Here is a 25,753-nt window from a genome sequence, read left to right on the forward strand (position 1 = left end):
AGTAATTGCCCCCTAGCTACTAAATCAACCAGTTAACCACAACCAGTTGACTATTGGATTCATTTTTCTTCTCGGGTGTATTCTTGGCAGTGTGCAGTACATCTTTTGGCTATGCGCTCATGTTGAGCTGCTTGTGTTCCAGGCATGATTACTGCCACACCTGTTGTATCTAAACAGCTCTTAAATAGAACCTGTCTAGCAATGTGAAGCAGGCTAGACATTCTAGTAGCACATGATGCCATGTTCTAAAGAGATTCAAATACAGATGTGAAACAAAGCGATTGAAATCTACTATTCCAAAAAAAAACGTTCACAAAGCAATTGCTAAGGCTCTGGGGCTCCAGCAAACTACAGCAAGAACCATTATCCACAAATACAGAAAATTTGGTACAATGGTGAACCTTCCAAGGGGTGGCTGGCCTACCAAAATTTCACCAAGAGCGCATCAGTGACTCATCCAGGAGGTCACAAAAGAACCTAGATATCTAAAGAACTGCTGGCCTCACTTGCCTCAATTAAGGCTAATTTACACAATTCCACAATAAGAAAGACACTGGTCAAAAGTGGCATCCATGGGAGAGGTGTGAGGTGCAAACCACTTCTATATGACCCCCATACTTTTGGGAAGATACTCTGTGGCCTGATGAATCAAACGTGGAACTTTTTGGAAGACGTGGCTCCCATTACATCTGGCATAAAGCTAACACTGCAACAGAATGAAGGTTTTGGAGTGGCCAGGTCTAAGTCCTGACTTGAACCTGTGGTAAGACGTTAAACGGACAGTTCATGCTTGAAAACCCTCCAATATAGCTGAATTAAAACAAATTTGCAAAGAAGAGTGGGTGGAAATTCCTCCACAGCAAATCTTGACAAGTTCTGGCAAGTTATGACATTTTATTGTGTTATTGCCAAGTGTGGCAAAATCAGATATTTGGTTTTGGGGGGTAATTACTTTTTCACATGGGTGATGTGATTTTGAGTAAATCCTTACCTTAAATAAAAGGAATTATCTATATTTGTATTCATACATACACACACACACAGACATATATATATATATATATATATATATATATATATATATATATATATATATATATATATATATATATATATATATATATATGTGTATATAATATTTTTTTTTTCCCCACATTTTACAGTATTGTTAAAGCATGAAAATGCCGTTTCACAGACCTATATATATTGTTTCTGTCTTCCTGTGAATAGAGATTCAGAATGGACATTTCAGTTTATAATTACTGGCATTAACTAAGCCAGTTAATCAAGTGCTCAAGTACTCATGACATCTTGTGTAGTTACTGGCTATTTTTTTCTTGTATATTGCAATCCAGTAAGTTAACTTTAGTATTATATTTTTTTTCAGAAAGGCACTGAGACAAATATTTGTACTGTGTATTTTTTTTGTCCTCTTTCTACAGAAAGTGGTGAACAGAAGTGTGTGAAAGAGGACAGTTTTCTCAACCTTGCTGAACAAGCTTTGTGGACCTCCACTATGAAGTTGCAAGAGAATGAACCCCAGCCCATCCTCAGGCAGTCGTCTTTCCTGTCCCTCCATGCAGACTCCCAACATCATGTATGTTTGCATTTATTTATAAATATATACTGACTTTGGAGCAGAATTTTCTGCGACTAAAATTACTAAATCACTGAAAATGTGTAACAAATGTACCTTTTCATAGTCCAATTTATTGATGGTTAAAGGAAAAAATGCATGTCTGCATCCGCATGTCTCCAAGTCTAAGAGTACAGACTTGTAGCTCTTCTTTTATTGAGCATTACAGAAATGATAAATGATCAATGGTTTGTTATGCAAAGCATCCTTTATGCATTTATGTTAATTTTTGTGTTGTGTCATTGTTTTTACAGGAAGTATGTGTACAGAGCCTAGTGAGAGATTTGTCTCTTTGGGAATGGAGACATTGGCAGAATCGGCCACTTCCCACACACAGAGTGGAGCACTCCAGCCGTTGCCTCCATTTCACTAACATCATGGACCTCATTGACAGGATGAAACTCAGGGAAGAGGTGAGACATAAAAGGTGCAAGAAAATAAAAACAAACTGATATGAGGGGAACATGGTTTTGCCATTGTAGGCCAAACCCAATTATCCAAAAAATTGACTTAACCAGTTCAGTTTTAAAGCAATGGTAGTAGCAGTAAATTGCCTTCTCGCAGTAGAAGGCAATTTACACTGTTTTTTTCTTTAACCCAGTTTTTTTTTTAGCCCAAGCACATGTGGTGTTTGAAATTTGTTTATTCATTTCTCTTGCCCAGGAGCTAATGTAGCTTAGTAAAGGATTCCAGCTTGGATGGATGGCTTGATGGATGGATGGGTGGCTGGATGGGTGGCTGGATGGGTGGCTGGATGGGTGAGTGGATGGATGGGTGGATGGGTGGATAGATTTGTTTTTTTTTTAAAGCGGTATCTCCTTTATCATATGACAGCCTCTTCTGTGAAGCCAACCGCTGCCTATCTTACAGCAGTTTCTCAGCAAGCAGTGCAGTACAGCGCAGTGCACTATGATTATAAATCTGTAATCTTCTATTAATGTTATTTCAGTGACATATGTTTCAAGTAAGAAATTATGCAGTCATTTTAAATGCACTCACAAAATAGTTTGAAATCTTTCGCTTTCATTGGTCCCATGATGTGTTGGGGAAACCGCACATATACTTGACCAGGGTACTGTTAGGATTCACAACAATACTGTGATGCTCTCTGGTGTAAATATGCTGTTAAGATTGTCATGTGTCATGTGGGTAAAGCTCAAGTGTTTATGTCGGTCTCCATATCCTAGCAGTAGAGGTGCAACAATATGCATATTCCACATATGGTAAGTGTCATGAATTGTTACTGTTTTTGTGTCCCAATGCATTACGTTTTCCAAATTAAAATTAGAATAGAAATGCTAACATAACATTCACATTCATTTTTCTTTCTTCTCTGGTTTATTTACACAAATTTAAAATGCCATAGCTTGATTTTTAACTGGTACAATAGAAAAGAAATCACAACAATACAATATAAGGTGGTTTTAATTGCTTTTAAGGCATTTTGTGGCTATGCACCTGTATATAAATGTTGGACATGCTCTGTCTAAAGGCTTCTTCAGGATCTCTAAGGTTAATTGCTCAATAATATTTGACTGTTCCATGGCCTTGGCTTTGGAGAAAATTTGGAAAATCCCAGTTACACAAAGACACACTGATAACACCACTTGTTAGTCAGCATACACCAACATGCACAGAATTTTATTTTAGAAAGAAAAAAATGAGCACATATTTTAGAATCAGTTATAGCTGATTATAACATTTCAAGATACAGCTAAACTTTAGATCAACACTGCATCATGCATTAGCAAATTTTTAGACCCCTACACACTTACTGTTGTAATTTCAATGCAATTGATTAAGCCTTGATTAAGTAGGGCTTTGCATAACTACTGTTGGGATGAAATCCTAACTAGTGCAGTACTATCTGTTCTCAGAGCAGGTGATGCCATGGAGAATTAAGTGGTGTGCAAATAATTTTTTTCCCCAGTAATTTTAAATTAAATCCAACTGTAAAACATAAGGTTATCCATATCGGTGCTGAAAAAAAAATATTTGGGGCTATAATGATCTTTAAACTAAGTAATAAGTCATTTTAAATTAAGTAATATAGATTGTATAATACATGGCAGGGATTATATACTGAGCACATGCTGTGCTAGCATTGGTGGACTGGATTTAGTCTTTTTAGTTTAGCATAGTTTGATTTGTCTGTATTTTATACTCATCATGTTGTTAAGCTGTAAAAAAATGCATCATCATTACCATAAGTTATGGTAATTACCATACCTCCTTTCATTTATGTAATATGTCAATTTTATTCAGATATTTCATTTATTGTAAAAGGAATTCGGATTATTTAACTTCATTTATACTGCATTTTTGCCTCTGGGATAATGTTGCATTTTGTTAGAAACATGTTCGTAATGATCAAAATAAAAATCGAATTTAATAAATAAAATACAAACCTCAATTCTAAGAAAGTTGGCTTAGTATGTCAAATGCATATAAAATAGAACAGTGATTTGTAAGATGTTTTATCTCATCTTCATTGTTTTTCGAAAAATTCTGAAATTGATACCTGCAGTACATTCCAAAAAAGTTGAGTCCAGGCAATTGAAGACTAGGAATGTTGTGAAAATATCTATGATAAAATCATGCTTGGGTTTAAGTGGAGCATCTAAAAAGAGCTTAGTCCTTTATAAGGATGGGTAGACCTCAATCCCTCAGATAACACTGCATTAAAAGTCAGCATGCTTCTGTCATGGGTATCACCACACAAGCTTTAAAATACTTTGACAAACTGGTCAGTAAACAGTTAGTTGCTTTATTGCACAAATTTTAAGACTAGACAATATCCAGAAACACAGCTGACTTCTCTGGGATAAAACTCATCTGAAATGGACTGATGTGCAAAATATGTCAACAAAGACCATGTGTAGTTGAAAGATGTAATTAACAAAATAATTCTTCTTTCAAAATGGGATCAGTTGTTGTCTTCAGCTCCCAAGACAAAGTGTCTTATGTGTTGTTAAAAAGAAATGTGATGTAACACAATAGTAAACATTGCTATTGTCGTAAGAAAACCTATCCAGTTTGTAAGGGAGTGGGAAGAGCCACCAACCACAGCAACAAGAAGAGCCAGTCTGCTACAAATGGCCCAATCATGGGAAATGAAGGTCGACCTGGGAGGAAGGCTGCAGTTCCCTCAGACTGTCCAGACAACCTTGAGGCTGGATGTGGTACTGTGGTCTGAAGAGGCAAAAAAGATCATCCTCATAGAGCTTACAGTCCCATGGGAAGAGGCGTGTGAACAGGCCTTTGAAAGGAAGAGCGCCAAATACCAAAACCTTCTGCATGACTGTAGGGGAAAAGGATGGCAGACATGGCTGTTCCCGGTTGTGGTCAGCTGTAGAGGATTTCCAGCCCAGTCAGTTTGGAGAATGCTCACAGCCACTGGAATGATGGGAAGGAGGGAAAGGCAGCAGCTTGCAGGATGGGGGAAGCAGCAGAAAGAGCCTCTTGTTGGTTATGGAGCAGGAGAGAGGAATTAAGCTGGAAGCCAGGAGGAGGTGATGGGCAGCGACTTGGCCACCACTGCTGACCCACCCATTGAACTGGAAAATGGAGGTTTTCTTCTGACAACAGTGACATGCTCCCACCCCAGCTTTTTTTGGAAAGTGAAAATTTATCAATTTATCATTTAAAAAGTATCATATATTAATATTGTATACATATTATGTTTATCACAAATCACTGTGCCTCTTTATGCTGTAAATGGGGAATGTTAGAATAATAGAAATTATCATCAAAAATGAAAGATCGTTCTCAGTAAAATGCATTGTCCCAAACAAGCAGTGTCTATCAATAAAAACATCAGAGAAGGCAAAGTCAACTGTATGGTGCTAAAGTGACAGAAAGCCAAAATCTGCTATGTAGGGTCTTAAGCTGTTATCTTGCCTGCTGGAGTTGCTCATGTAAACGAGTGGTGCCTCCCACCTCAGTACAGGCTCAGTTCCAGCAAACTGATGGATAAAAAACTTGTTTAGAGAATAAAGATTCATTTTTGAGAAAGGTATAAAAAGAAATAATAGGTGCCACCCACCACAGTACAGGCTCTTGACATTGCAATGACAGCCGGAATCAAGCTTGTTTTGTCAGACGTGTGTGTGCGCACATTTCCTGGGTTTGAAAAAACAGTCTCATGAGCCCGCTACTTTGCAGAACAGCATACTATGGCCCTGGGAACCATTTGAGGTTACGGTGACTTAATTTACAACAACCAAGTGTCTAATTATTGGTTTTCAGGCTGAAATAAATATATTAGCTAGCATTGGCAGCGTTAGTGATAAGGCTAGGGAAGCAAGACAGCCCTGTGCATCTTACTATGCTCTGGCATTAAACAAAATGAATATGTAATGCACTGATCTCAAAATGATGAGCACAAAACAGCTGCTTGAAGTACCTATAATGAGGAAAAAGAAAACATGAATTACATTGAGTTGACTAAAGATGCAGCTTACCGATAATGAACACTAGATGATTGATATTATGCAACAGTTAGTTCCGGCCATGCAAGCTGAATGGTTGAGAAGTGTTTTAACCATACTGTTATTTTGGCATAACATCATCTTTTTTCACAAACCCTGGATCACTCTGCTAAGATGGCATTACTAAGCAATGACTGCTGTAGGAGACGCTCAAGTCATTTGAACATTTTTTACTTCTTACGTTATGCAAAAACAGAAAATTGATACTTTTTTAAGATTACATTTAACCGACAGCTGTTTTGGTCAGACTGTGAAGATGAGACTACACTAAATTCCCAAACTGTCATAACCACTGAACAAGCTTTTCAGTCGGCAGCTGTGACAGAAGAACACCTAAACAACCTGGAATTAGCCAGAAATTAATTAAATACCATTCACCAAATGTGTGTTCTCGTTTTGAGTCTGACCGAATTGGACAGAGCCATAAAATTACCACAATATAAGAAAACAAACAAAAAAAAAACACTTGCACAGTGGTGAGGACCATTTCAGAATTTGGTGTTTAGGAGCTGGAGAGCGAACTGCTGGCTGTGCATCAAGTGAGCGGAGTTTGTTACTCTTTATTTATTTATTTATTTATTTAACTGATCACTTGAGGTCATGTATTATCGCAAATATCAGTGATGTTATTTCACGATAACAGCCTCCTTCTCGTGTTCAGTTTCTTTAATAAATAAAATTCTAAAGAAATCTTCCCAGGGGAATTCAGGCAGAGATGGGGGAGTAGTTAAGTAGCGTGTTACTTTTTGTAGTTAACAAAAAAAATTGTAGCTAATAGCTGTAGCATCTACAAATGTTTGTGTAGCTTTAAATATATCTTTGCTACAATTTCGCTACATGTTTCAGGCAATCTGCTCAGAGTCTGAACCACAGAACATGGTTGTTAACTGGGCTAATGCCAATTATGCAATCCTGACTAAGTCATGGACAGTTTGAGTGAACAGGCATGCGTGGGTCACCCCTTAACAGCAGGTTTAAGCGCCGTTTAAGGTTGAATGGGGAAAATTCAAACAATAAGCTGAAGAATGAGAAGTGACTTTAGCTCACGAGTTGTTGCAGATTAAATGTATGAGGAAACTAGCAGAATGCTTATAAATGCAAATAAGTCATTTTATCTCCAATTGATCGATGTTCATCTTAAATCTGTCTCTTTGCCTTTTTGTTATCATCATTGCTGTGTGTACAGCAGTCTGCATGCTGATCTTCAGCGTTAAAGTTTGGTGAATTAGCAGTTATGCATTAACTCCAGCGTTTAAGACCATTAGTTGTGAAAAACATGTTAGAACTGCTTGTTATGACGATTTACAGCAAAGGAATTTTGCCTAAAAATCTAGTTCTGGAGCCACAACAGCTCTGCAGCAGTGGAGAGACTATTTAGGCCTGATTCTCACCCAAAAGAGGTCACTGATGAGAATTTTGAGGCTAAAGTGTTACTGAAGTTTAAAAAAGGACTCTGAATGTAATGTCTGTACAGATCTTGCTGAAATGTTTGAATTGGAGCAGTTTTATTTCAACAGTTGACGATGCTTTGCACAAAGTTATTTGGTTTGTATTTGGTTGTTTTTGTTCGAATAACCTGGAAATATTGACTTTCTTTACTTAGTTTTTGTTGGATAAGTTCATCTGTTGGTTACACTTAAAAACTAACTTTTTGGTGAACTTTTTGTATATTTGCAGCTTTTTAATTAATTGATTTAATTGCAGTGTCTTGTTCACACTGTTAGTCAGGCTTGTATTAGGCAGCACATGTTTGAAAGTATGTCGCTGCTGTCTAAAATCTTTTTACAGAATTTGAAAATGCCTGGAGCCCTTTACCACTTACTAAAATTGTGATAATCCTCTGCAATTACTTTTTTAGAAACGAAATTTAGAATTCAAGGTTAAGAATGTTTGTTTTTCCTCCTGTAAATTTACGATTTTGAAGGCACAAGGTTTTGTTCCAGCAAGAGCAGTATGCACTTATTTATTGAGTTTTTTTTCTTTGTCACTTGTCTATACATGGCAAACTAGTTCAACTTGCAGTGAAAATTATTCCTAGCAGGGGTGGTGCCAACACCTCAAAGTGATCAGCATCAGTTCGTAGGCCATGTAGGTTACACTTTTTGGGCACCGCCAAGTTGAAATGAAGATTTAATTTAGTGCCGCCATTGACTGTGACTACATCAGTAGTCCGTGTGGATAGAGAGTGATAGTGTGAGAGTGAGGTGCATAGTGCACAGAGGTCGCCAACTTTCTGCAGAGTTTACTGCTACAGACCTCCAAACTTCATGTGGCCTTCAGATTAGCTAAAGAACAGTGCATAGAGAGCTTCATGAAATGGGTTTCCATGGCTGAGCAGCTACATCCAAGCCTTACATCACCGACCTCAATGCAAAGCATAGAATGCAGTAGTTTAAAGCACACTGCCACTGGACTCTAGAGATGTGGAGACGTAGTCTGTGGAGTGACGAATCACGCTTCTCCATCTGGCAATCTGATGGACACATCTGGGTTTGGTGGTTGCCAGGAGAACAGTAATTGTCTGACTACATTGTGCCAAGTGTAAAGTTTGGTGGAGGGGGGATTATGGTGTGTGGGGCTGTTTTTCAGGAGATAGGCTTGGCCCCTTAGTTTCAGTGAAAGGAACTTTTAATGCTTCAGCAGACCAAGAGATTTTGGACAATTTCATGCATTTGGGCATGGGGCCCCTTCCTGTTCCAACATGACTGCACCAGTGCACAAAGCAAGGTCCATAATTAAAGTCCTGACCATAACCCGATAGAACGCCTTTGGGATGAATTAGAGCGGAGACTGCGAGCCAGGCTTTCTTATCCAACATCAGTGTCTGACCTCACAAATGCGCTTCTTTTTGAATGGTCAAAAATTCCCATAAACGCAGTCCTAACCCTTGTGGAAAGCCTTCCCAGAAGAGTTGAAGCTGTTATAGCTGCAAAGAAAAAAAATTAAACTTTATGGATTAAGATGGGTTGTCAAGTTCATATGTATGTGAAGGCAGACAAGCAAATACTTTTGGAAATATAGTGTATGTGCTATAGAAGAGTATGGGACATTTATGCTCAGTGCTAATCTCCTTTTTTATATGGAGTTACTTGTATCTAGTAATCTCTAAAGAGCTCTAAGTCCCTATTTATTGTTTTTGTTTTATCAGCCCTCATTCGTGGTTGCTTCAGATGGATTAATCTTATCTTATAATTTCATAAGCTGTTGCCTCAGGGAAAAGAGGAAAGATTCAAGCTTAGAATAATATTGTTATTTTTATTTAATCTAAAACTTTGTTTTGTCTGTGCATCTAGCTTTATTTAGTTTACTGTACTTCTCACTGCTTCCCCTCCCCCTTTAGAAAAGAAGCAAAGGGCAAACTGGCTCTTCTCAATCTTACATAACTCTTCTTAGAACAATTATATAAGTGTAGGAAGCTGTAAGTAGGCCAGGCCTAAGTGGCCTATTTGTCCATGAATGGGCAATGAAGAGGTTAGTTGGAGATTCTCTCAAACAAACTGCCTTTTTTTCCCCCCAAAACAAAGACTGATTTATTTGCTATGCATACTTTTTGAACAATTAAGTGCTGTTGATGCATCATAATAATAATTCATAAGGGTTTTCAGTCCCTGTTTGTCTGCATTTACCCTCAGTTCCCTGCTTATTTGCAAAGCAACAAGGAGACATTGCCACAAAAGTCCAATGTATGTGAACTATGTCTGATTTCTAATGGTGCATTTATACAAGTCAGTGCTTTAAATATTTGTCCCTTTAAACTTTTACCCTTTAAATATTGCATTTTTGACCTCTCTCTCTCTCTCTCTCTCTCTCTCTCTCTCTCTCTCTCTCTCTCTCTCTCTCTCTCTCATACATACATAAATGTGTGTGTATACATTGTGTGGTGGATGTGTGTATGTATGTGTGTGTAATCCCCACCATTTTATCACATTCATCAAAGTTTGCTTATCCAACAGGCCGGCGACAAACATGACATAGAGTTCATAGCACATCTACAAAAGGCAGACAATGACGACAGAGGAGTACAAAAAAAAACAAGAGAAAAAGCTCCTCAGCAAAGATCTAAACCCAACATTGTTGGTCAAGACTTTAGGGCTAATATTTCAACAGCTAAGATGGAAACAAAAGAAGTAACAGATGAAGAGAAGAGTAAAACGGCCACTACATTGTCTGCTTTATTGGCTTCAATAAAACACAAAGTCTCTTCTGGCAATGGCTTTGACATCATTCAAGGCAAAGAAGGTCTCAATGCTTTCCAGTGCTCCTACGACAGCTCTGTGGCTGAAATGAATGTTGCAAATGGTATATGTAATCATTCAAAGGTTAAACTGCCAGCACAAGGAGAGCAGCTAAAGAATTGCTCTGGAGATTCACAGGATAAAAGTATTGAAACAAACCCTGATCCGCCCTGTAATGTGCATTCAGAATGCACAACTCTTGAAGACATGTTCTATCTACCAAAGTGGAATGTCTACCCAGCACTGCACCATCTGAAACAATATTCAGCAGCCTTAAGAATAATTCTATCCAGTGTCAAACATTTCCTCTCTAGACCTCCACCAGGGATCTTTGGCCTAACTTGTTCATTGAACAATCAACCTGCTGGCCTTGGTGAACCAAAGGGGATTTGCTATGGTCCACCAGAAGGGAGTGATCAATTCCAGGACTTCAGTATTGAAGGAGATCAGAATCATGTGCATAGTGACTTCTTGAAGTCTAACATGGCAGCTGACCTACCTGAATCACGTGATGCTCCAGAAATTAATCTAAAACTGGCACTGTTGCCTGGTAACAGGCTTTCTTCCTTTTCCAACAGCCCTAGCTGGGAGGTGCTTTTTGATGATGGTCTGGATGGCAAAGAGGCAGATAAGGAGACTGATCTGCTTTTAGAATCTAAAAAGCTTACTGAATCTAAAGAGTTTACTGACTTAGATGTGAGTGTCAGCCTGTTTGGGGATGATGAGGCTTTCCTACAAGTGCCATTACCTGAAATTGATACGCCAAAAAAAACATTAATAATCTCTAACAGACAGGATGTTCCACAGTGTGGACAGACCACACCTGGTATACAGCATAGTTTTAATGCATCTGACTCTTCTGATAGTTTAGTGTTGTCCCAACCTATAGAGAAACTGCAGCAGAATTCTGAGGCTTTTGATTTGTCTCAGGACATTTTTTCAGTGAACTTTGACCTTGGATTTTATTTGGACTCGGACGAGGAAGAAACCACAGAACAAGGTCTTGGCATGGCCGCAAGACCAATGGCTGACAGAGAATTTCCCTCATTGCCCCTGATCCAAACCAATGAACCTACCAACTTTAATCTTGGAATTGCTTCAACTCCCAAGGTGTGCTCAAAGGCAGGTTCATCCCTTATGGCCAAAACTAACCTGTCGCCCATAGTAACTGAGAGGAAGAATTTGGTGAAGTCAAGTGCTTCCACCCCAACTCCTGCATTTGCCTCATCAAATTGCACAAGTCTAAAAATTTTCCCCAAAGAATGGAGTTCTCAAGCACAGCCCTGTGGAACCAACAATACATCATTCCGACAGTCTCTGCTTCAGACCAAGAAGACTCTTAATCAAGATCCTGCTTGTTCAGGTAATTTCTGACACAATTGTCTGGTAAAACAAAATGCTATAGCATTTTCTTTGTAAAATAGTCTGTCCCTCTCTCAAGAAGTATGAGTTATTTAAGTCAGCACACATTCAGCTTTATATTGTCTGCCCATTAGTTCACATCACCGGTTATATTAAGTATTGTATCATTTAAAAGACAAAATTTGTGTTTTCCTGTAATTTTTCATCAAAATGTAATAACCCACTTCTAAAACATCATCTGATTTTTGATGATGTCACTGTACAGCGGCAGACAGGGAAAAATAATTTTAATGTTATGTTTCACTCTCCCCTCCCACATTCGCCACTTATCATCAAGCAAATGATCCACCCAAATATAGTGTCTCACTCAGAAATACATCATGGTATGAAAGGAAAATATGTTATGTTTCTCAGACTGAGGAACATAACATATTTTCCTTTCATACCATGATGTATTTCTGAGTGAGACACTATATTTGGGTGGATCATTTGCTTGATGATAAGTGGCAAATGTCTCAGTCTGAGAAACATAACATAAAAAAAACATAACATAAAAAAAAAAGAAATACAGCTTCTTGACTTTATTCACATATGATCTACTTGATACCTGAATAACATTTCCATGTAGTCATTTGTGTGCGGCAGTTTGTGTTTATTTTTTGTATAGTTCTTTTTCCTTCTTCTTTAAGGAACACCAAGCAGCGATAGTGAGGACGAAGTGGTTATAAGGAAACGAAGGTTTCAAGGAAAGGTCAATCCTCTGGCCTCTCCAGAGGTGAGAAGCACAGTCCTCACTATATGTTTAAAGCATAAGCTATGAATTAGATCAGTTCCATTATAAAGAAACTTTGTCAACATAAAGGTTTATATCTCATTCCATTCTGTTTTACATGAATGAGAGTCAAAAAATTTACAAGCCATATCAGGTATATAGTATTAGTGGCTAGTCACTTTTTTTTTGTTGTTGTTGCATAGTAATATAAACTGAATTATTTGGCTTTTTTGAGTTATGTGAACTTGTATTTATTTGGAACATGTATGCAATGCATGTCTTGAAAACATTAGGCAAGCCAAAATTGTTTTATGATATTTGGGTAAAATAGCTAATGTATAAGCAGCCTATGCACCAGTCTGATAACAGTTTCTTTCTCAGTGCAGTATATTCTTTAAGCAGAATTTAAATTTTGTTGGCTTACTAACAGCACTTGATTCCAAATAGCCTGCATCAAAGTAAGATCATAAACCAAATATTAATTCAGTGTAATTGTTTAGTTTGCTTTTATTTCCAATCAATGTGTCTTCTCAGAGATATCATATGAGCCCACTCTGTAGACTCTGTTTACGCCCATAAAAAATTATCGTGAAGAAAAGAGCCCACCAAAGCATTGGCATGAATCAGTTCTTTTAGTTGTGGTGATGTATATGGATAATTCTATAAAAAATTGGTTCAAAGTCAGAGTTGAAAACCCATTTCAGACTGGTAACTGACTTCAGACTAAAATCATTTTGCTTTGAGTAACCATACAACTTATTTTTGTTTAATAAAGCACTAACAAATGGATGTGCATCACTCTGCTAAATACGCTACTTCAGTTTTCTACATAGATTAATCTAGTCTTGCTTGTAGTACTTACTGCTTTGTGTTATCATATTTAATTAAAGTTGGCTTTACTTTCCAGACAGAGGAGAGTGAAGCAGAGTCAGATTACGACTTTAAGCAGACCTCCGTTGCTCAGCACAAGGTATCCAGGCCTTGTAAACGCTCACATGCTATGAGGAAATCTATGGTAAAGACAACAACCATACAGATGCAGTGGCACACACTATCTGCATGTGAACAGTACTCCATTATTAATTCCATGGTCATAATTTAAATAAAAAAAAACATGTTAATCTTGCATTCACATTTTGATCTTTTGTCTTTTTGTATTTGACCTCTTACTTCTCCCAGAAGGCAATTCACAGAGAGGGGAGGCAGTTCCTGGATGAAGAGGCAGAGCTCTCTGAAGAAGGAGGCTCTGCCTCATCGGATGAGTACGATGGCGAAGAACTGGACCAGTCTTTACAAGGCTTTGTAGTAGACACCACCCAATTCTCCCAAAGCCTTAATGGTAAGGAAAAGACCTAGAATAGCCATTGTAGTGTCATTATCAGCTATCAATTTGAATAGATCATTCAGTTGATACACAGGTAGTTTAAAATGGTCTGGATCTTCATAAAAGCCTGATTTTGTATATCCTTGCAGACTGAGAGGGGCTTGAATAATTTTGGGTGCAATTATAATTGAGATGCGAACAAGACCTTCTATGTCAAGAATCACAATCACGGAAATCACAGACACTCAGATACATCCTATCACTATTAGTGATCACGCACCTGTATCTATGTCTCTGACACAGAAACGAGTTACAACACCAACTAGGAACTGGAGATTTAATACATCATTACTTAAAGAACAAGATTTCATTAATTATTTTAAACGAGAGTGGGCTATATACTTAGAACAAAATAATCTGCCGGAAATATCGCCATGTGTTCTATGGGAAGCAGGAAAGGCAGTAATGCGGGGTAAAATAATTTCTTACTGCGCACATAAGAAAAATAAAGAAAAAACACTTATATTAGAATTGGAACAAAAAATTAAATCTTTAGAAAATGCCTATGCTGCATCACCACAAGAAAATATAATTAACAGCCTGAGGAAACTTAAATTGGAATTAAATGAAATACTTGATAAGAAGACACAATTTATGTTGCAGAGGTTGCGTCTGGAAAACTTTGAACATGGAAATAAATCTGGAAAATTCCTGGCCAATCAGTTAAAACTGAATAAAGAAAAAACAGCTATTCACTCTATTAAAGACTCGGTCGGTAATATTACTCATGACCCACAACAAATAAATAACTCCTTTAAAGACTTTTATGAAGCCTTATACTCATCACAGATTAATCCATCTGATGCTGAAATTGAAGAATTTCTTAATGACATAAATCTTCCTAAATTAAATGAGGATCAGATTACAACTCTTGATTCACCATTTTCATCATCTGAATTCTATAAAGCAATACAGCACCTTCCAAATAATAAAGCCCCAGGCCCAGACGGTTTCCCAGCAGAATTCTATAAAGAATTTTGGCCTGTGTTAGAACCTACTTTTTTCAGGATGGTGACTCAAATCAAGAATAACCACACAATCTCTCCAAACATGAACTCGGCCAACATTAGCCTGCTTCTTAAACCAGGCAAAGACCCAACACTTCCATCTAGCTATCGCCCAATCTCTCTTATTAATATAGACCTTAAAATTATTTGCAAAGTTCTCGCAAGAAGATTAGAAAAAATCACTCCATATATTATACATTCGGACCAAACAGGTTTTATCAAGGGCCGGCACTCGGCCAATAACACACGCCGACTAATAAATATAATAGATTACTGTTCCATTAACAAATTAGAAAAAATAGTAGTCTCTTTAGATGCAGAGAAAGCATTCGACAGGGTAAATTGGAAATTTTTGTTAGCAGTTCTACATAAATTTGGATTTGGCCCATCCTTTATAAACTGGATCGAAACATTATACAGCTCTCCAAATGCACAGGTTAGGACAAATGATCTTATTTCACAAAGCTTCAGTCTGCAGAGGGGAACTAGACAAGGTTGCCCACTCTCTCCCTCAATGTTTATCATCTTCATTGAGCCACTAGCAGCAAAAATCCGACAGAATGTAAACATCAAAGGAATCCAAACAGAAAATACAGACCGTAAAATAAGCCTTTATGCTGATGATGTATTACTTTTCCTCGGGAACTCACAAACCGCTAAAGACAATCACACTTATAGATAAGTTCTCATCTGTATCAGATTACTCCATTAATTGGAGTAAATCAACAGTTTTGCCTCTGAATTGTAAATTTCAGAACATCATAACTACATCACTACAGTCGGGCAACATTAGATATCTAGGTATAAATTTTTCTCCCAGGCTGTTAGATCTGGTACGACTGAACCATATTCCTCTACTAAAAAAAATAGAGGACGATCTCACACATTGGAACTCTCTACCTATATCTCTCATGGGGAGAGTTGCCACAATAAAAATGATGATTCTGCCTAAAGTAAATTATCTGTTCTTAATGATCCCTAATAAACCTTCTATTGCTTGGTTTAAGTCGCTAGACTCAAATATATCTAAATTTTTATGGAAAAGTAAAACATCTAGAATAAGCTTGAAGACTTTACAAAAGCTAAAATGCAGTGGTGGTCTAGAACTACCAAATTTGTATCACTATTTTTTAGCCAATAGACTACAGTATGTTTCAAGGTGGATGAAATCAAACCTCTCAGACAGTCCATGGCTGGATCTGGAACAAACACTCTGTGGGAAATTGAAAATATCTGACTTACCTCTCATTAGCTCCAGCATTAAACATTACAATTGCTTTAAAAGCCTTACAATAAGCACCACCCTGATAGCCTGGTGGGAATTCTTAAAGATGGCTAAGTCTTCACTAATCCCTTGTAAATTAACACCCATTTGGAACAATCCCGATATATGTCGGAAAAAGACAGTACTGAATTTTTCAGAATGGCAAGAAAAAGGAATAAATAATTTAGAACATGTTATTCATGATGGGACCTTTATTTCATTTGAAGATCTTATTTTAAAATATGAAATTAGCAGTAGCAAATTTCTGGAATATCACCAATTGAGGTCCATCATACAGGCAAGATTTAATCTAAGTAATCTAAATCTAGAAATCCCTGTGTGGATAACAGACTTTCTAAACCTCTATACCCCTAAACTGTTATCAAAAATATACAAATTATTATTAAAAATTAATGATTCAATATCCCTTCCAATTACAAAATGGGAGAGAGATCTTTCCATCATCCCGGATGAAAACTTCTGGACACAGATATGTCTAAATACTTTTAAAATGACTAAAAATCCAAATTTACAACTTATACAATACAAAACTCTCCATAGAATACATTATACAGGGCACAGAATGTTCCAAATGGGCCTCAGAGAAACAAATATATGCACTAACTGTACAGGTAATTATATTGAAAATTATATGCATGCTATATGGTCTTGCATGCCTGTTCAGAGATTTTGGCAGACAATATGTGAAGACTTATCCACATGGTTCCATTGTGATATCCAAGTCTCACCAAAACTGTGCATTTTAGGTGATATAAGTGAATTAAACATAGAAACGAATATATCACATATAGTTCTTACTGCCTTATGCATCGCCAAGAAAACTATCCTCATGAAGTGGAAATCAAAAAATGATTTATGTATCACTCACTACAGAAACCTACTTCTAGACCACATTAGTCTGGAAAGAATGTCTGCTACCACTAAAAATCAATTGACTACATTTGAATCCCTCTGGTCCCCACTGATCAGCTCCATCACGTGATGGGGGTAACCGGCTGTAGTATATATAAATATACAAGTTATTATTAAAAATTAATGATTCAATATCCCTTCCAATTACAAAATTTGGGTGTCTGATGGCTCTTGGACTGGAGATGGGGGCTGCCGCTCTCCGGTTTCTGTGTGCGGGCCCTGTTGTTGATGGTGGGGGGCCTGGATGTGTGCGCTCACGGTCTTGGGGTGGGGACCTGGGGACCCGTGGGGGTGGGTGCTGGCCCCGTCCGGGGGGCTGGCCTCCTCTGTGTGGGCCGGGGTGCGGGGTCTGGGGCCTTGGCGCCTGGGGTCGCCCGTCCCCCGTTTGGGCTCCTCCCTGCGCTGGAGGGGTCTGTGCCCCCCTGGGCGCATCGCCGGGTGGTGGGGGGTCTGGGGCGTGCCGGGGTGTCTGTCTGGCATTCCAGGATTCTGGATGCCTCCCGGGAGGAGGGGTGGGGCACTCAAGTAGGGGGACAACCACATAGGGCCGGTTCGTTCTGGACCCAGGACCACTGTGTTTGCGTGTATATGGGTGTGTGTGAAGTTTGTGCGGGTGAGTGTGTTTGTGTTGGTATGTGTTTGTATTGTAATTGTGAGTATGTGTATTGTAATTGTGAGTATGTGTATGTGTGATAATTGTTGTCTTTTGTGTGCGTGTGGGTGTGTATGTTTTGTGCTGTGTCAGCTGTGTGGGCGGGCGCCGGCCTGGAGCACGGTGGTGTCCTGGGGTCGTGGCCGCTTCAGGCCCAGGGCCGGCCTTCCCTGCGCCGCGGCCGGGTGTAGGAAACCGGGGTGCCTAGTGAGCTAGCGCCAGCTGGCTCTCTTCCTCCGAGGGGTAGTTCTCTGCCTCTCGGTCTTTCTTATCCTGACCCTTCCCCTCCTCCCACTCAGTCAAACATCACACTACACATGGGGGTTCTGGTGGAGGGGGGCCCATGCTACAGTGAGTAGGGCCACCTACCTGGCTCTGCTCGCTGTGATGCGTGATGTCCCACTCCTCCCCTTTTTTCCCCCCTTACAATGACACATTTCATGACACAGTACAGTACACACAGGGCTTTGGGGGGCAGGTGTCACTCAGTGGATGGTGGGTGGCGCTGCTGATGTGACCTCACTTATCTGCTCACTGCTACCTGCCCCTCAATTTTATTTACACATTAGACATCGAGGGCCTTGGGGGGCAGTGTGGCAGTGTGCTGTTATTCAGTACTACATTGCCTCTGTCCCTCCAATTTTAATTGCACTGTAGCTCACACACATTCTTTTCATTTCACACACATATTGAGTGTGTGGGGGGGGTGGGCGGGTCCTCTCACACCCCGGTTTGGTGCACCCTGCCTGGTGGGGGGACCGGCCGGTCATTCGGGGCCGGGGTGGCTGCCTCCCTGGGTTACCGCTGACCCGTGCTGGTGTCCGCCCGCCGATACTGTGAGTCCATGTATGTTCCGTGTGTATGCATGAGTGGGTGACTGGTGTGTGTGAGTGTGGGTGTGGGTGTGTGTGGGTGCATGTGAACATGTGTGTGTGGACAGCTGGGCCTGGGTCTATGACTTGCTGAGCCTGGACATCTGTGGTACATGGTGGTGGGCAGGAGTTACCCCTCCCCACCGCTCCCCGCTGCTTGCCGACTCCGCCCCCCCCCCGGGGTATGGGTGTCCTGTGGGTCCCTGGGTGCATGGCTGGACATCTTGGCGTGGTCCCTGCCCTGCTCCCTTGGCGGTTGTGTCCTGAGGGTGGTTTGGGCCTCTCTGGCATGGGGGGGGGGTCCTGCCGGGGTTCGGCCGGTCTCGGGCGCCTGGGCCCTCGGGGGCCGCATGCTCGGCTCATGCTGAGGATGTTGGCCTGCCGGGGGGGTGGGCTGCTCATTGCCTCTGGCTCTCCGGTCACTTGCCCTTTGTCTGTGGGCGCTCTGTCTGGGGCCTCCATTCTTCGTCCTCTGGGGCGTGCACGCGGTGGCCGTCGGAGCATGTGGCCTCAGGTCTCCTGAGTTCCTAATGGGCTGTGGATGGTCCGGGTCCCCCGGGTCCTTCCCTATCTGTCTCTGGACCACGGGGGCATGGTTGCGGCTTCTTGCCCTCATTGCTGAGCACATTCCATGACACATGACACGTGAACGCATATACACATTGCTGCAAACAGTAGAATTGTGTGTGGTGGTTGGGTGTATATGTATAGAGGCATATGTATAGATATGTAAACATGTGTATGTATGTAGCAGCAAATAGTAGAATTATGTCTGGGTGTATATATGTATATGTATATGTGAATATGTATATGTATGTATATCTGTATAATTGTTTTTTTTCCCCTCCCTTTTTTCTATATTTTTTATTTATTTATTTATTTATTTTTTATTTACTTACTTATTTATTTTTATTTAGTTGTCTGTTTATTTACTTATTTTATTTGTTTTTTCTCTTTTTTTATTTATTTATTTTTTCATTATTATTTTTTTCTATTTATTTATTTACTTACTTAATTATCATTATTATTATTATTATTATTATTATTATTATTTTTTTTTTTTTTTTTTTTTTTTTTCTCTCTCCTCCCTTCTTCTCTTTCTTTCCTGTCCTCTTTTTTATTTGCCTGTCAGGCCTGGCCAAACAAATAAAATAAAAACTTTAACAAGAATAGGCTTTAGTAACCTATAGAGCTTTTTCTTGTGAAAACAAATATGTTTGGTACATCAGTACATTCGGATTACCTTTCCGATTGCAAAAATGGCCAGACATGACAGGTTAAAAAAAAAAAAAAAAGAATCACATTCAACGCATTTTGGCCTAAGCATTTTAACTAAAAATCCAAACTATATACAGGAATTGAGATACTGTTTAGGAATGACAGAGATGAACAAAGTTGTGAAATACATAAATATGCTTTTGAGTCATAACTTTCTCCTTTTTTAGATTCTGAGATGCATGGATTTTATCTGAAGTCTGTAAAGAGCCCTGCGATTGGAAACAAATTTAGAATGGTGTATAAGTCTAGATGCAGCATGGACATCTTCTCACAGGTTAGTATGATGAATTTGACTTGGAAAAATACTGTATGTTAATTAAATTTTATAAACAAAAGAAGAAATAATCAAGTTATAATAGTTTTTTATTTGCCAAGTAAGATGTTACAAGGAATTTGTTTGGCAGTAGCGCTGTAACTTTAGGACAGCAAAATAGCAACTAACTGATGTGTGTGATAGATACTGTATCAGAAACTCTGATAAAAAAATAAATGATGTGCAGTACATAAAACAGAGAAAAGCAAAAAGAAATGATCCTGCATCCAGCCAATTTGTCTGAATGTGTCAGCTTCTGATTCAAAGGGCAAAGTAACACACAAGCAACATTTAGGCTAAAATATATACAAATTATTAATATAATTATGCAAAAAAATGCAATTCAGGAGTTGATCCTTGCCGTCCAGGCCTATTTTAAGTTTTAGGAAGCTTCTGATCATAAAAACCATAATGTTCTATATATATATATATATATATATATATATATATATATCTTTGGGGTGGTAAGGATTTTAAAGGTTACACAGTTGTCTCCTTGTGACTTTAACAAGGTATTTTTTTTTGCACATTAGTTTGTGTATGTATGTGTGGAGAGAGAAGAAACATTCTTTACTTTTTAAAGTCAATGGAACCAGACTTTTTTCCAAGTCACAATTTATACATAATGTAAATTTCAATAGACATTTTCAAATCATGTCAAAAACTGAAAAATGAAAGAAAAATGGAGATGTGAAGTTTTGTTCTGACTGCAGCTATAGATAGATAGATGGATGGATGGAGATACAGTATATAGATAGATTTAGAGGTGTGTGTGTGTGTGTGAGAGAGAGAGAGAGAGAGAGAGAGATAATAATAAAGTATAAACTATAGTAATAGTTAATTGTTCCTGTCAGAAAAAAAACAAATTAGAAGCAATCATTCCAAATATTAAATGGCTTTTTGTTTATATTACAGTCACATTTATTTCTCAGTTGAAATTCTTTTGCTGCTATACCATGGAAATCCTATAAAAATGACAAATATCATAGTACTTATCTGGTATCTGCTGAATTAAAAGCATGATCGATTGCAATAAACTATAGAGTAAAATAAAATATTTTAATTGATTATTAAAGTATCAAAACAGTTGAAAATCGTAATAAATATAATGTGTGTGATTTAATTATGTATTGGCAATTTTTATTTTTGGACTTATCACCTTTCTTGCTTTTATCTATTTCCCATCTGATGCATCATTGGCTAAAGATTTCTGTATTAAAAATTTTGGCCAGCATGAATGACTGGCACATGCTTATGTTTTAACACGCACAAATTCAATGTCCTGAAAGCCTGGAAAAGACAGGAATGTTCTGCTTCTCTTAATATTACACAGCAGATAGGACCCACATTGCCAAAAGTGAAACTTGTATATTTTTATTTTTTATGTAATTTGAACTTTTTTTCTCAAAACAATTTGAAGCACCCAACAAAATTAGGCACATTGTTTAAAGCATGTTCTCAACTGCAAAAAATGTGATTTTGAAGATAACGTTACTGTTTTACCTTTCTACAAAACTTCTTATGATGATAAAAGCTTATAATAATATGAAAATCAATTGAATATCACCTGATGTTGATCTTAGAAAATGACTCATGATGTTATATGGGTATTTGCTAGAGGTTCTTAATACCTCAGATTTACATAAGCAAATCAAAATTACTCTCACCTATATACTTAGGCCCCTGAGCAAGATGAGACATACGCAGAGGACAGCTTTGTGGTCAGTAACAGTGAACTTGAAGAGGTTGGTAGTGCTGCTGCTGATGAGGAAGAAGAGGAGGCTGCAGCAGAGATCATGCCTGAAGACTCCTACATAGATGGGAGGAGACTGTATGCCACGCGGCACAGAATTCGACTCGGACAGACTAGGACTACAGGAGAGATGGCACGGCTCCAGACTAAGGTACCCTGGAAAACCAAACGCTCCAGGATTGTCCAAATGGAGGATTCCAGTGACGGTGAGGAAGAGGAAGAAGAAAAAAAGAGGAAGAGGCTACATGCAGAAGTGACATGTATTTCCGAGAGACCAGATGAGAGAGTTTTTAAAGCTATGCAGCTGCATTCTTTGCCTGGTTTTGAACATTCTCAAAATGTAGAGAAGTTCACAAAGCAGATTATGAAGCAGCAAGAGGAGATGACTAGACAAAAGTTCAGGAACCAGACACTGCTGTCTCAAAAGCTGGATTTTAAGGAGTCTCTCAACACTTCTTTAGTTACAACTCAGGTAAGATTACAGTAACTTCTGTTGTGTAAAAAAATAATAATAACAACTGTATAATTAGAGTCCCATACCTTAATGGGTCCCCTGAGAAAGAACCATGGAATATGAAGAAATAACCCCAAAACATTATTACATTAGTCAATCCAACAGATCACCTCCATATATTTATTTTTTGCTGGCAAAAGAAACAAAGTATCAATTAGTCTCATGTCTAAACCTAAAACTTTTTCTTTCAAATTAGGTTGTGACTGTACAAGTATGCCCTATAAATTATATCTCTATCATCAAAATTCTCCTTTTTTTATTTAAACTAGGTACTTGTAATCTTGTAAGCTTGCGTAAGCATTAACCTCACTAGTCACAAGGTTGATGCGGCTTGTCCTAACCACACAGTTTTACACACGGACATAGTGGTACTCGACTACCTGTATATGCAAAAACTGTTTGTTTCTTGCTTACGCTGCTGTATTTACTTTGTACCCAAACATCCCTTGGTGTTTTAATTCATGGTTTCAGGCAACTGGGGCTTCTTTCTCTGCTGGCGGTGGTCCTGTAGATTTTGGTGTCTCAATCATCCGAGCCCCTGCTTCTCCTTGTGTAAGCATACTAGTCGACAGCCATTGTATCAGCAGTGGTGCAGAGATTGTGTCCTCCCTCCGCCTTAAGCATGGGGCAGCAGTGCAGGTCTGCTCTTTAGTCAACTGTGATTTCATTGTGAGCAACCGCATGGCAGTGGAGTGGCAGAGTGAGTCTGACATGGCCAACCCTCAAAATCGAAAAAGGCTACAGGACAGGATACAGAGCCTTCAGGCTTTGTTTGACCGGGTGTGCTTCATTGTGGAGAAAGACCGCACTAAACCTGGTAAGCTATCTTTTATTGCAGTTAAAGATAAGGAATAACGGTTTTGAGAGATGTTTGGAAAAATCCTCTTTGATTAATGAAGAATTGCTTCATAAACCCTGCTTATATGATTAATTTCGAAAAGAATTGTATATTAAACACCATTCATTTGTTACATTTATTTAGGTCTTTGATTCTTTATGTTTATGTGCAGGAGAGCCACTGCAATCCTTCCAGCGCAGCCGTTACTATGACAGCACTGTAGCTGCACTGGTGAGAGCAGGAATACGACTGTTGGTCAGCCAGGGTCCAGAGGACACTGCTGCACTCTTGGCAGAATTGGCCCATGTGGAACTGAGAAAAGGGCAGGCCATCTGTGTGCCCTTGGAGGTCAAAGGTCCTCAACTCCAGGCATTACAGTTTTACCTCACATTGCCCTGTGTCACCTACATTAGTGCCCTGTGCATGTGTCATCGCTTCAATTCTGTCAATCATCTGGTCAGCAGGTATACAGTATTTCTACACCTATTTTAAAGCAGCACTATGTAAGATTTTATTAATTTCTTTATTAAAATTGAAAGAAGTAGCATTACTATGTCAGAAAAAAATAGATCCAGACACCTGCAAATCTCAAGCCTGAAAGAGCACTTTAAAAGTCAGATGTCTGGATGGGTTTATTTGGCCAAGCAGCTGCATCCAAGCCTTAAAGCACCAAGTGCAATGCAAAGTGTCGAATGCAGTGGTGTAAAGCACGCCGCCACTGAACTCTAGAGCACTGGAGACGTGTTCTCTGGAGTGATGAATCACGATTCTCCATCTGGCAATCTGATGAATGAGTCTGAGTTTGGCAGTTGCCAGGAGAACAGTACTTGTCAGACTGCATTGTGCCAAGTGTAAAGTTTGGTGGAGGGGGGGGTGGTGTGGGGTGGTTTTTCAAGAGTTGGGCTCAGCCCCTTAGTTCCAGTAAAAGGAACTCTTAATGCTTCAGCAGACCAAGAGATTTTGGACAATTTCATGCTCCCAACTTTGTGGGAACAGGTTGGTAATGGCCCCTTCCTGTTCCAACATCACTGCGCACCAGTGCGCAAAGCAAGGTCCGTAAAGACATGGATGAGCGATTTGGTGTGGAAGAACTTGACTGGCCTGCACAGAGTCCTGACCTCAACGCAAAAGAACACCTTTTGGATGAATTGGAGCAGAGACTGCAAGTCAGGCCCTCTTGTCCAACATCAGTGTTTGACCTCACAAATGCACTTCTGGAAGAATGGTCAAAAATTCCCATAAACACACTCCTTAACACTAACACACTAAACTTTGTGGAAAGCCTTCCTAGAAGAGCTGAAGCTGTTATAGCTGCAAAGGGTTGGCCGATATCATATGAAACCCTATGGATTAAGAATGGGATGTCACTCAAGTTCATATGCATGTGAAGGCAGATGAGTGAATACTTTATGTATTAACGTCACATGCGCAGGTACAAAAGTAGGCCCGGCTTGATGTCTAGATGCTTTTGACAAATGCAAAATCAACAATACTGATGAAGACAAGATGACAATAGTACATTATTCACTGACATCCTCAGAAGACACATCCTTCATCAATTTCAGACAGAGTTCTCTCAGTATGATCACAATCAAATTCATTTGCTCAGGAGAGTCCAAAGCACATCCGACACCTCAATTTGTTCTTTTGCACGTTGCAAGCCATTACACATTTCCACCAGACAACTCTCCTAATCCCCAAATTTTACATAGTGCAGCTTTAAATACAACATCATTTATATTACTGTCTGAATAAGCCAAACTCTGTGCCTTGTGCTTTCTGAGTGTTCATTTTAATGTGTCAGTTCTAGTCTAATTATAGTCTGTTTGGAGTAGGGCTGGGCAATATAACAATAACGATAATTATTGCGACATACCTTTCCTCGGTAGAAATATAAATGTTTGATAAATGTTCGACATAATAGACCGTTCTCATACTACTTTCTACTGCAAGGAAAGAGACACTACTCTGCGCTCACCACAGGAGGGAACACTTCCCAATTTTTCAATGTGATATGGGGGGAGTGTATATTTGCTAAAATATACTTTAGCAATGTCTGAAACAAGGAGTTATATATTCCCTTTTTGAGTGGAACAATCAGCAATCTGTTCTCCTCTGACCAAGTGTGAGTGATAAGTGGCGTAACTGTACTGTCCTACAGCAAACTCGATTCTTTCCTAACATCCTAACAAGCTTTAGCAGGATTAAATTAGTTCTGTTCCACACATCTACAGTGCTGTAAGACAGCTCTCAAACAGTCATATTTTAGTATTAGTACATTCCCAACAAATGTGAAAGAAAGAAGTGGGTTGATGCTAGTTACTGCACTTATTCAAACGAAAGTAAACTGAGGATTCTGTGTGTGGGGCTTTCAAGAGTGAGAGAACAATAGCTTTCCAGGCTAGCTGTTTTTAAAAACTAGCCAACTTGAAGCAGCATTTAGTCACTCG

The 25,753-nt window shown here is 39.0% G+C and overlaps 1 protein-coding gene across 3 annotated transcripts in view; it reads left to right on the plus strand.

Annotated features, from left to right (window-relative positions):
- fancm (FA complementation group M) overlaps positions 1 to 25,753 on the plus strand; it is a 66,835-nt gene that overhangs the window by 38,287 nt on the left and 2,795 nt on the right. The window contains exons 12-21 of one of the 3 annotated variants that reach the window (XM_037542092.1): positions 1,443 to 1,597; positions 1,891 to 2,049; positions 10,080 to 11,724; positions 12,413 to 12,498; positions 13,403 to 13,510; positions 13,675 to 13,834; positions 20,053 to 20,159; positions 21,878 to 22,423; positions 22,937 to 23,282; positions 23,476 to 23,658. In XM_037542092.1, the coding sequence (XP_037397989.1) occupies positions 1,443 to 1,597; positions 1,891 to 2,049; positions 10,080 to 11,724; positions 12,413 to 12,498; positions 13,403 to 13,510; positions 13,675 to 13,834; positions 20,053 to 20,159; positions 21,878 to 22,423; positions 22,937 to 23,282; positions 23,476 to 23,658 (3,495 nt within the window). Of the gene's footprint in view, positions 1 to 1,442; positions 1,598 to 1,890; positions 2,050 to 10,079; positions 11,725 to 12,412; positions 12,499 to 13,402; positions 13,511 to 13,674; positions 13,835 to 20,052; positions 20,160 to 21,877; positions 22,424 to 22,936; positions 23,283 to 23,475; positions 23,768 to 25,753 lie in introns of all 3 variants that reach the window. The other 2 variants (XM_017713805.2, XM_017713804.2) reach the window with 2 other exon arrangements.

This window comes from Pygocentrus nattereri, chromosome 10 (assembly GCF_015220715.1).
Source record: "Pygocentrus nattereri isolate fPygNat1 chromosome 10, fPygNat1.pri, whole genome shotgun sequence".
NCBI classification, from domain to species: Eukaryota; Metazoa; Chordata; class Actinopteri; order Characiformes; family Serrasalmidae; genus Pygocentrus; species Pygocentrus nattereri.